General features: G+C 48.4%; 1 protein-coding gene across 1 annotated transcript; it reads left to right on the top strand.

Annotated features, from left to right (window-relative positions):
- Positions 1-482: 482 nt before the first annotated feature.
- On the top strand, positions 483-1,508 carry LOC148595376 (olfactory receptor 14A16-like). The gene has a single exon (XM_088520930.1). It carries the CDS (start codon positions 483-485, stop codon positions 1,506-1,508), a length of 1,026 nt encoding a protein of 341 aa, XP_088377056.1.
- The last annotated feature ends 10,032 nt before the right edge of the window (positions 1,509-11,540 follow it).

Raw genomic sequence — 11,540 nt, 5'->3', positions numbered from 1 at the left:
ATGCATGGGAGTGAGATGTCGTCCCCAGCCTAACTTGTGCAGCTCCAGGAAATGCCATCCATGGGGTTAGGGATGGAGCTGACTCTCCCTTATGCAGAGCCCATCTTCAGTGCACCTTCATCTGACCATTTCTCTGTCATATTCTGAGGTGGTGTAGATGCTGAAAATCCCTTCTACATGCCACGAGGAATTCACCTGAAAAATTGTGAATCTCAGAGCTCCCTGTTGTCCCCTTCCCAATACTGCAGAGCAGGACAGATGTCCGTGAAGCCCACAGGAGGATGTTCCTGCTCCTCACATAACACATTCAGTCACCCCAAACTGGAGGTCAAGCAAGGAGCTGCACAAAGATCCCCTCGGTAAAGAGATGCAATTTGGGAGGTGTATTAGAACTGGAATATTGGATTTTTTACAGGAAAAAACCTTTGTAACATCAATATCTTTTCTTCTTTGAACAGTCCACAAAGCCTGGAGACAGAAAAATGTCCAACAGCAGCTCCCTCAATGAGTTCCTGCTCCTGCCATTTGCAAACACGCGGGAGCTGCAGCTCTTGCACTTCTCGCTCTTCCTGGCCATCTACCTGGCTGCCCTCCTGGCCAACGGCCTCATCATCACAGCCGTAGCCTGCGACCACCGCCTCCACACCCCCATGTACTTCTTCCTCCTCAACCTCTCCCTCCTTGACCTTGGCTCCATCTCCATCATTGTCCCCAAATCCATGCACAATTCTCTGTGGGACACCATGGCCATTTCCCACTTAGGATGTGCGGCACAGGTCTTTCTGTTTGCCTTTTTCATGTCAGCAGAGTATTCTCTCCTCACAGTCATGTCCTATGACCGCTACGTTGCCATCTGCAGACCCCTGCACTATGGAACTCTCCTGGACAGCAGAGCTTGTGTCAAAATGGCAGCAGCTGCCTGGGCTAGTGGCTTTCTCTATGCTCTCCCGCACACTGAGAACACATTTTCCATTCCGCTCTGCCAAGGCAATGTGGTGGAGCAGTTCTTCTGTGAGATCCCTCAGATCCTCAAGCTCTCCTGCTCACACTCCTACCTCAGGGAAGTTGGGCTTCTTGTGGTTAGTGTCTGTTTAGCCTTTGGGTGTTTTGTTTTCATTGTGGTGTCCTATGTGCAGATCTTCAGAGCTGTGCTGAGGATCCCCTCTGAGCAGGGCCAGCACAAAGCCTTTTCCATGTGCCTCCCGCACCTGGCCGTGGTCTCTCTCTTTGTCAACACTGCATTTTTTGCCTACCTGAAGCCCCCCTCCATTTCCTCGCCATCTCTGGATCTGGTGCTGGCTGTTCTGTACTCGGTGGTGCCTCCAGCACTGAACCCCCTCATCTACAGCATGAGGAACAAGGAGCTCAATGATGCCTTGAGGAAAGTGATTTCATGGACGTTTTTCAGCAGTGGTAAAATTGCCATTTCTCTCCATAATTACTCTTTCTGTATCTCAACCAGATTGAGTACTGTTTCTTCATGTTATTTTTATTGTGGCTTTCATTAGTAGTAGTAATGGTTACCATGTTGTTACACAAATTGTTGGTTTCATGGTATTAATTCTGAGACTGCTCTGTCTCACCTAGTCCATTAAATTGTTTCGAATGCTGGATCAGGACAGGCTCCCTCACTGGCTCCTATGTGATAGAAAAGGTTCTGCCCAGTGCACTGCCTGAAGGCTTGACTTCCTTCAAAGCTGGTGTCAATAATAAGCCCAAGATACCGCACACCAGAAGGGCCTTCTGAGATGCTTGCTCCATGGGTTCAGCATCAAAAACTCATCATGTTATAATGATCTCTTCAGAGATCAAGGGGTGGATTTGGGAAGCACTTATCAGTGTCCAGGAATATTGTAGAGGTTGAATGGTGCTGCATTTACATGGCCAGAGCTGTGACACATGTTAAAGCACAGTGTGAGATTCCTGTCTTTCTGGAGGGGAAGCTGGAGATGCCAGGAGAGCAGGTAGTGGAGCCTCACAAGGGGAGAGGTCCTCCAAGGTGGAGGCACCTAAAGGTAACACATTAAACCCATGGATTTGGGGGCAAGGCAGACCTCAGGATCTAGAGGTGCACCTGGACACAGCCAGTACTCTCAGAAATGTCCGTAGTTCCTCCCAGAACCTGACACATCCGTAGACTCCTGGAGGGAATCAAGGCCACAAACCCCCTTTGGTTGAGTCTGCTTCCCTCCCTGAGCAGAACAGCAACAGTGGAGGCACCTCCTGATACCTGTGTGCTCAACTGCCCATTTGCTCTGTGAAGCAGCACCGTGAGCTCAGGGTCTTGTGGGGAGACCAGGGAAGGGAATGGTGGGAACAGGCAACAGAATCAGAGGAGGGATTGTCTGAAATGACAAGGAAGGGGAACTGAACATGAAAGGGTCTTGGAGAGAAAAATGCTGACATTGACTCCAAGACAATACTGGTGCACTACAGCAAGCTCCAAGACAATACTCAGGGTATGGGTATGAGAGCCAGACAACTCTGCTGCGCTGGCCCACCCCATGGCCTGGGAAGCAGAGGAAGAAGGATCAATGCTGTCCTTCCTCTTAGCTCATAGGGGCATCAACCCTCCTGAAGGATGGCACCAAATATAAGGCTAAGACCCCTTTCAGAGACCTGTACTGAAGGAAGCAGGACCGAGGAGCTACATCACTTTGCTGCTGTCTCTGAGGACCTGCCCCCAGCACACATCCTTGAGACACTCTGCCTGCTGCCCATTGCTCTAGAGGTCACATTCCAAGAAGGTCCATGCCGAGATGGAGGACTGTGTGTGCAGCTGTGAGCCCTGGGAGGATGAGCCCTCCCCTGGCTCCTCTGCAGGGCTGGCAGGGAGCATTCAGAGATGATGCTGGGGCTGTCTACTGGGCCAGTAGACCATCCTCCTGCCATGGGGACCTTCAAGTAGGGTGTGTCGGAACAAACATCGAGCCCACACTACTATTTTTTGGGGAGGGAAGAGAGAGGAGAAACTGGCCTCAGAAACTCCTCCCAGCCCCTGCCCTAGCCCCTCACAGGAGCCATTCCCAGCACTGCCCATTCCCCACAGTCCCGGGAGGGCTCCTGTTTGGAGGTGCCCAGCTCCGTGTGCCTGCTGGGCACAGCACCTGTGTGGGGGGAATGGCCGCCCCGCCTGGACTCTCTATGGGCCCAGAGCCCAGCAGAGCCCTCAGCACGGCCTTCTGCCCAGCCCAGGGGGACAGGAGCAGGAGTGCGCAGGGGCTGGGGGCTGGTGGGAGGCCTCTGGGCAGGCAGTGCTAGGGGAAGGGGCACTGAGGGCTCTCATGGGAACCCTGCTGAGCAGATGTTTCCCTGCCTCTGCTCGCACCGGGTGCTGGATGGTGCCTGCACAGGGGCCACATGCAGGGCAGCAGAGCTGGGCCAGGGCAGCAATGTGATGCAGATGGGAGCCAGGACACTCCAGAAGCTCCTGTCATTGTGGAAAGGGACTCAGTGCTGCTAGTGGGGCTGGGGGGTCTCTCAGGGGCCACAGCCAGCGGCACCACCTGCCAGGTCTCCCAGACCCAAAGCAGATGGTAGGTGCCAAGCTCTGCAGCTCCCAGTGTTCCCTCTCTTGTGTCACCCTCAGGAGCACCCCTAGGTTTGTCACCTCCTGCCTGAAGGTGGAAAGGAGCAGCTTGAGCTTATCGTCTCATTCCATCTGACCTAGGTTCTACCCTGGTGTCAGCCCACACACTCTTCCATGGCTCCTCTTCTGTCTGCACACACTCTCTTCTGAGGCCAAATCAAGTCCTGCAGAGCAGGACTGACCATGATGGGGTACAGACAGGAGCCATGACATTCGAGAAGCTTTCACGCTGGAGGGGCATTCATGTCCCTCCTATGTACACCAGAGACCCACAGGACATGGGATTACTTTTGTCTAAGTATAGGCGAGTGTGAAAGAGATATTTGCATGGACGTCCCTTATGAAACCCTTGTCCCTAATCAGTAGAGATAGAAGGTAGGAGTCAGCTGCTCGGATAATGACACGTTGTGATGCCTGAGGTGCCAGGGATGATCCAAGGCACATGCAAGGGTCTGCAAGTTCTCTTGGAACAAGACCAAGAGATGCACATCCTTCCCAAGCACAAGCTGGTGGCCATAGGGGCAAGGAGGGTATCCTTGGCCAGCTGAAATGGAACCACATATGTGCATTTAGAGCACCTGAGCCCGTCTTGGTCAGATATTTCAATGGAGCCTACAGGCCCATGCAGCTGAGCAGAGAGAGGATCCTACCCTGAGGAGGGCGACCTGTCTCTGCAGGTATAACCACAGGCTATACTAGAGCGTAAATCACAGCAATGTGACATGTGCGCAGCCCTGCATGGCAGGCACATCAGTGTCCTGATCCGCTGTCGGGGGAGATTTCGATATGATCCCAAGAGTGAGATTAAGACACAAATGGGGTCAAATGCCATACAACCTTGTAAACTTTATTCTCATAACCGCAGTAGGACAGAGAGAAGGAGGGAAAAAGAAAGAAGAACAAGCAAGTGGGAGAGATGCAGCAAGATTAGTTCCCACCACCACCATTCCAGCTATGTTTCATTGACTCTGCCTCAGTGCAGGTGATGATCTCTTGAAGGAGAGTTCAGGAAAAGAAGCTGCACATGTATGTGTGTGTGGTGGTGGGGATATGCAGTCCTTTTATGTCCCAGTTCCTGAAGAGTTCCCCCACTTTCGTACATGCGGTGTGCTCTGGTGCTCCTCTTTACTCAACTCAAGTGTAAGTGCCGCTCAGTAGGCACTGCTGAGCGTTATTTGAGTCTTGAGCTGATCTTCCCAGAGACAGGATGCTAAGGCCAAGAAGTTGTAAATTGTATGGAGATAAAACACTTCGAGCTGATATCACTGTCTTCCCAGAGACAAAATGCCGAGGTCTTAAATGGTATGACAACAATGTCAAGACAAACATGATCCAAAACAGTCTTTTAAAGTGTGTCTGCAAACTGAAGTCCTGTGCTGACCCTGTGTACTGCAAAAGCTAAGTGGCCATGTAGAAAGTGTTGGGGTGGCTTGGGTGTGTGGCTTGAGTTGGTGGTTTCAGTGTGTGTCTCAGCTGCCAGACTGTCTAGTGTGGATGCCTCTTGTGGATGAGGGGTGTGCGCGGCAGGAGTTTTGGGTGTTGCACAGGAGAATGTGCGGGAGCGCTAGGGCAGGCAGCTCCAGCCTGTGTTTCTATGCTGTGTGTTGTGTCTGCGCACTGTTTTGCACAGGTCTTGAGGTCATTCGTGTTCTTTCTTTTCTGGAACATAAAGTATCTTCTGTGCAGTAGCACTGCTTTTTGCAGAGGATTTTCCTCAGTTAGCATGCCGTTGTTTGTGTGTGTGCCTTTCAGTTTGGGGCTGGAGCTGCCTTGCATGTGGGAGTTGGTTGTAGTAGAGTGAGTGTGGCAGAGATGGCCTGGAGTGGTGGTTGGTCAGGGTATGTGTAATCAACTTGATATATTCATGTGTGGTATATTCAGTGTGGGGGGCAGGCATCAGTCGGTTGGGACGGTGGCAATTTGTATTGATTTTTCAAATGTAGAGCAGAATTCCCAGGGGCCCCAAAAGAGAGATAGAGGAAGCAAAGGTCATGCCCCAATAATAAGGGTGAGCTAGGGAGTTGTTGGAAGGAGAGTGTTGTGGTCAATGAGTTTTCTCAATTACATCCTGCTTTGTGCATATTGGTCCCAAGGGTTGTGTCATGCTCCTGCTTTGCCTTGTGCTGCCCCCACTTTGCCTTGAAATTTATTGACCTCATCATTTGTTTCCCATCTTGTCAAGGCCTAGGCTCTTTATTGCTGGTATCTTTTGCATCAATCTTTTGAGCTTGGGTGGCCCCTTTTTGTCACGGTCAGAGGTGTTTGGGCTTGCCCAGAGCATCCAGAGCGACACTGCTGTGGTGGTTTAGGGCTTTCTGGCAGAGTGTGTTGTGTGTGTGCATGCAGTAAGAGTCACTTGCAGTGTAGAAAAATTTATCGATGTAACTTTTTAGAGGTTAGAGGGTTTGGAGTTAGAATTGAAGGTTTAGAAGTGGGGTTAGAGTTAGAGGTTTAGAGGGTTCGAGTGTTTAGGGTTAGATGTTTAGCGTTTAGGGGTAGAGGGTTAGCGGGTTTGGGGTTAGGTTTAGAGGGTTTAGGGTAAGAGTGTTTAGGGTTTAGAGAGTACAGGTTCAGAGGTTTTAGGGGTAGAGGTTTAGGGGTTTAGGGATAAGGTTAGAGGGTTTAGGATTTAGGGTTTTAGAGATAGAGGGCTGTAGGGGTTTGGGTAAGGGTTAGGATTAGGGGGTTAGGGAGCTGGGGGGGTTAGAGTTTTAGAGGGTTTAGCGTTACGGTTTAGTGTTAGGGTTAGCAGGTTTAGCATTAGGGTTAGAGGGGTTAGGGTTTGACATTAGAGGGCTAGAGGGCTAAGGGTTTAGGGTTATTGTTTAGAGGGTTTAGGGTTTAGGGCTATGGGTTAGTGGGATTAGTGGTGTTAGGGTTGGTATTAGATGGTTAGAGGAGTTAGGGTTAGAGGGGTTAGGGTTACAGTTAGATGTTTAGGATTTAGCATTAGATTACTTAGGATTAGAGTGTTGGAGAGTTCGAGGAGTTAAATGTTTAGGGTTAGTTGTGGTTAGGGTAAAGGAACCTTCTAATTAACCCTAAATGTTAGGGTTAATGTTAGAAGATTAAGGCGGTTAGGGCTAGAGGCTTAAGGAGGTTAGGACTAAGGGGGTTGGGGTTAAGGGGGCTAGATGGTTTAGGGGTAAGGGTGTAGAGCTGGGGGGCCTAGGAGTTAGGTTTAGGGCGTTAGAGGCGTTAGGGTTAGTGTTAGAGGGTTGAGGGGTTAGACTAGAGGGTTTGGGGTTACAGTTAGATGGTTAGGATTTAGCGTTATATTGTTTAGGGTTAGAGCATCAGAAGGGTTAGACGGTTTAGGGGATTAGACAGTTTAGAGGTAAGGTTTTAAGTTAGAGGCTTTAGGGGAGTTTTAGAGGTTAGAGAGGTTAGAGGGGTAAGGGTTTAGGGTTGGGGTGTTACAGGGTTAGAGGGTTTAGGGTTAGAAATAGAGGTTAGGGGGTTTAGGGTTAAGGATTAGAAGGCAAAGGGTTAGAAGGTTTGTGGTTAGGGTTAGATGGTTTGGGGTTAAGGGTGGGGTTAGGGTTAGGGGGTTAGGCAGTTTAAGGGGTTAAGAGGGCTATGGTTAGAGGATTTAGGGTTAGAGGGTTTTGGGTTAGGGTTTCGGGTCAGATGTTCAGGGGTAGAGGCTTAAGGGGGTGAGGGGCTTTAGGGTGAAGGGGGTTTAGGGATAAAGGTTAGAGGGTTTAGGGCTTAGGAATAAAGGTTAGTTTTAGGAGGTTGGGGGTTAGAGGGTTTACGGTTACGTTTAGAGTGTCTAGGTTTTAGAGGTAGAGGGTTTAGGGTTAGAATTAGAGGGGTAGATGTGTTAGGGGTAGAGGGGCTAGGGGTTTAGGGCTAGAGGGTTTAAGGCTAGAGGGTATAGGGTTAGATGTTTAGAGGTAGAGGGTTAGAGGGTGAAGGGGGTAGAAGTCTAGAGGGTTTATGGTTTAGGTTAGATGTTTAGGGTTTAGGGGTAGGGGTTTAGAAGTTTTAGGGGATTAGGGTGGGAGGTTTTAGTGTTAGAGGGTTTGAGATTATGGTGAGGAGTTAGGGTTAGTGAGTTTAGGATTTATAGTTAGTGTTGGTTAGGGTTTTGGATTAGATGTTTGCTGTTAGGGGTTTAGGTTTAGAGAGTTAAGGGGGTTAGAGGGTTAAGGGAGTTAGAGGGTTTAGGCTTTTGGGTTGGAGGGTTAGGGTTTAGGTGGAGAGGGTTAAGTGGGTTAGAATGTTAAAGGGGTTAGGGTTAAAATGCTTAGGGAGTTTAGGGGTTAGTGGTCAGGGTTAGGATTAGGGGATTAGGGAGTTAAAGTCAGAGGGCTAAGGAGGTTAGAGGGCTGAGGGGGTTAGATGACAGGGTTAGTGGGTTGGATTTTTAAGGGTAGATAGAGGATTTAGTCTTAGGGTTAGAGTGTTAGGGTTTAGCATTAGGGTTAGAGGGTTTATGATTAGGGTTAGAGAAGTTAGGTTTTAAAGTTAGAGGTCTTGAGGGCTTTAAAGTTGGAGGGTTAGATGAGTGTTTAGGGTTTAGAGAGGCTAGAGGGTTTAGGGTTTAGAGTTATGGATTTGAAGGATTAAGGTTAGAGGGGTTTAGAGGGGTTAGGGTTAGCAATAGAGGGTTAAGGGGTTGCGAGTTAGGGGGTTTAGGGGTTATGGGTTAGGATTTAGGGGTTAGGCTTAGAGGGTTTAGGGTCAGAGGGTTTAGGGGTTCCGAGTACAGGTTAGGTTTAGAGGTGTAGGGGGTTAGGGTTAGAGCGTTAGGGATTCAGGGTTAAATGTTAGGGGCTTAGGGGTTTAGGGTTAGAGAGTGAGGGGGTTTAGGGTTAGATGTTCAGGCGTAGAGAGTCAGAGGGTGAAGGAGGGTAGAGGGTGAAGGAGGGTAGAGGGTGAAGGATTAGGATGAGGGGGTTAGAGGGCTGAGGGGGTTACAGAGCCGAGAGGGTTAGAGGTGTGAGGGTTAGCAGGTTAAGGGGTTTAAGCATAGAGGCTTAGCAGGTTTAGTGCTAGGGTTAGGGGGTTAGAGTTTAGTGTTAGGGTCAGGGGTGTTAGGATTAGGGTTTAGGGTTACGGGTTAGAGGGATTAATGTTTAGGATAATGGGTTAGAGGGATTAGGGTTAGAGGGTTTAGGATTTAGGGTTAGATGTTTAGAGTTTAGGGTTATGCTTAGAGGGTAGGGTTAGACGGTTAGAGTGTGGGGTTAAAGTTAGTGTATTTAGAGTTTAGGGTTAGAGCTTGTAGGGTTAAAAGGTTTTGGTAAAAGGGTTAGGGGTTTAGAGGGTAAAGGGGTTAGAGAGTTAGTGGGATTGGGATTAGAGGGTTTAAGGTTGCGGGTTTCGGGTTAGGGTTTCAGGTTAGATGTTTAGGGGTTTAGAGTTAAGTGGTTGAAGGGGATTTAGGGTGAAGGATGTTTAGGGTTAAGTGTTAGAGCTCTTAGGAGTTAGGAGTAAGGGTTAGATTTAGGAGGTTAGGGTGATAGAGGGTTAGGGGGTTTAGGGCTAAGTTTAGAGGCTTTAGTTTTTAGGCTTTAGGGGCAGAGGATTTTGGTTTAGGATTAGACGGGTAGAGGCATTGGGGAAGAGAGGCTGGTAGAGGGGCTTGGTGTTTAGGGCTAGAGGGTTTAGGGCTCTAGGGTGAGATGTTTAGGGTTTAGAGGTAGAGGTTTAGAAGTTTTAGGGGTTAAGGGTTAGAGTTTTTTGTGGTAGAGGGTTTGAGGTTATGGTTAGGGGTTAAGGTTAGTGGGTTTAGGATTTATGGTTACTGCTAGAATGTTAGGGTTTCAGGTTAAATGTTTAGGGTTTAGGTTTAGAGGTTTTAGCAGTTAGAAGGTTAAGGAGGTTTAGGATTAAGGGAGTTAGAGGGTCTAGGGTTAGAGGGGTTGGGGTTTAGGATTAGAGGGTTAGGAATTAGGGTTAGAGTGTTTAAGGTTTGATGTTTAGGGTTTAGGTGTAGAGGAGTAAGGGGGTTTAGAGTTAAGGAGTTTATGGCTAAGATGGTTAGAGAGTTTATGGGTTAGTGGTAAAGGTTATGATTAGGGGATTAGGGCATTAGAGTTAGAGGATTAAGGGGGTTTAGAGTTAAGGAGTTTATGGCTAAGATGGTTAGAGAGTTTATGGGTTAGTGGTAAAGGTTATGATTAGGGGATTAGGGCATTAGAGTTAGAGGGCTAAGGGGGATAGAGGGCTGAGGGGGTTAGAGGGCTGACGGTTAGCAGGTTGGTTGTTTAAGGGTTTAGATGATTTAGCATTAGGTTTAGAGTGTTACGGTTTAGCATTAGGGTTAGAGGGTTTATGGTTAGGGTTAGAGGGGTTATGGTTTAAAGTTAGAGGGCTAGCGAGCTAAGGGTTTAAAGTTGGAGGATTAGGGGGATGAGGGTTTGGGGTTAGAGGGGTTAGGGTTTAGGATTATGAGTTTGATGGATTAAGGTTAGAGGGGTTAGGTTTAGTATTAGAGGTTTAGGAGGTCAGGGGGTTAGAGGATTGGGGGATAGGGGATTGAGGGTTAGGGGGTTGATTAGAGGGTTAGAGAGTTTAGGGTTTACTCTTAGAGGGTTAGGATTTATGGGTGGGGTTAGGGTTAAAGGGTTTAGAGTTAGAGGGGTAGGGTTTAGGGTTAGATATCTAGGGTTTAGGGGGTTAGAGGATATGGGGGGTTAGAGGGTTTAGGGGTAAGCAGTTCCACGTAAAGGTTATGTTTAGGGAGTTAAGGGGTCGGTTTAGAGGGTTAGGGGGTTAGGGGTTTAGGATTAGATGGTTAGGTGTTTAGGGGTAGAGGATTGGAGGGTGAAGGGGGGTAGAGGGTGAAGGAGGGTAGAAGGTGAAGGGATTAAGGGTAAGGGTTAGGACTGGGGGTTAAGAGGCCTGAGGGGGTTTGAGGGATCAGGAGGTGAGAGGGCTGAGGGTGTTTAAGGGTAGTGGGTTAGGGGGTTTAATGTTAGGGTTGGAATGTTAGGGTTTAGTGTTAGTGTTAGGGGGTTTAGCATTAGGGTTAGAGAGGTTAGAGGGGTTAAGGTTTAGGATTTTGGGTTAGAGGGCTAAATATTTAGGGTTATGGGTTAGAGGGATTAGGGTTAGTGGGTTAGAGGAGTTAGGGTTTGGGGTTAGATGTTTAGGGTTTACGGCTATGGTTAGAGGGTAGGGTTAGATGTTTAGGGTGTAGGGTTAAGTTTAGTTTGTTTATCATTTATGATTAGAAGCTGTAGGGTTATAAGGTTGTGGTAAAAGGGTTGGGGTTAGTGGGTTAGGGTATTTAGGGTTAGGGCTTAGGGTTAGAGTGTTAGAAGGTTTAGGGGGTGGGGGTTGGGTTAGACCGTTTAGAGTTAGAGGGTTAGAGAGTTTAGGGTTAGAGGGCTAGACTGCTTAGGGTTTAAGGTTTGGGTTAGAGGGTTGGAGAGATTGGGTATGGAAGGTTTGGAGTTTAGGTTTGGGGTAGAATGATTAGGCTTAGGTTTAGGGTTAGAGAGTTAGGGCTCAGGGTTAGGGTTAGAGGGTTTAGGGTTTACTGTTGGAAGGTTAAGAGGGTTTGAGAGTTAAGGGGGCTGAAGGTTTAGGTTTAGAGGGTATAGGAGTTAGGGTTTAGGTTTAAGGGTTAGGTTTAGGGCATTAGGCGGTTAGAGTTAGGAGGTTACGGGGTCAGTGGTTTAGGGCTTACAGTGATAGCGGGTTTTGTTAGCTTAGAGTGTTAGGGTTAGTGGGTTATAGGGTTAGTGGTAGAAGAGTTGTAGTAGAGGGTTAAGAGGGTTTAGGGTTAAGGGGATTGGAGGGTTGAGGGTTAGCGGTTTAGGGTGTTTAAAGGTAGAGGGTTAGAGAGATTAGGGGCAGGGTTAGAGTCTTAGGGTTTAGCATTAGGGCTAGAGAGTTTAGGATTAGGGTTACAGGGGTTAGGGTTATGGGTTAGAGGCTTTAAGGATTAGGGTTATGGGTTAGAAGGGTTAGTGTTTAGGGTCAGAGGGTTTAG

Source organism: Tinamus guttatus, unplaced genomic scaffold (assembly GCF_059628265.1).
Source record: "Tinamus guttatus ecotype Peru unplaced genomic scaffold, ASM5962826v1 Tinamus_guttatus_pri_ptg000106l, whole genome shotgun sequence".
NCBI classification, from domain to species: Eukaryota; Metazoa; Chordata; class Aves; order Tinamiformes; family Tinamidae; genus Tinamus; species Tinamus guttatus.
The sequence above is the reverse complement of the archived record's forward strand: the minus strand, read 5'-3'. Positions and strand labels throughout refer to the sequence as shown.

Bases quoted from the DNA above. Each gene is read 5' to 3' on its own strand.
- LOC148595376 (XM_088520930.1), top strand. From the start codon at position 483: ATGTCCAACAGCAGCTCCCTCAATGAGTTCCTGCTCCTGCCATTTGCA.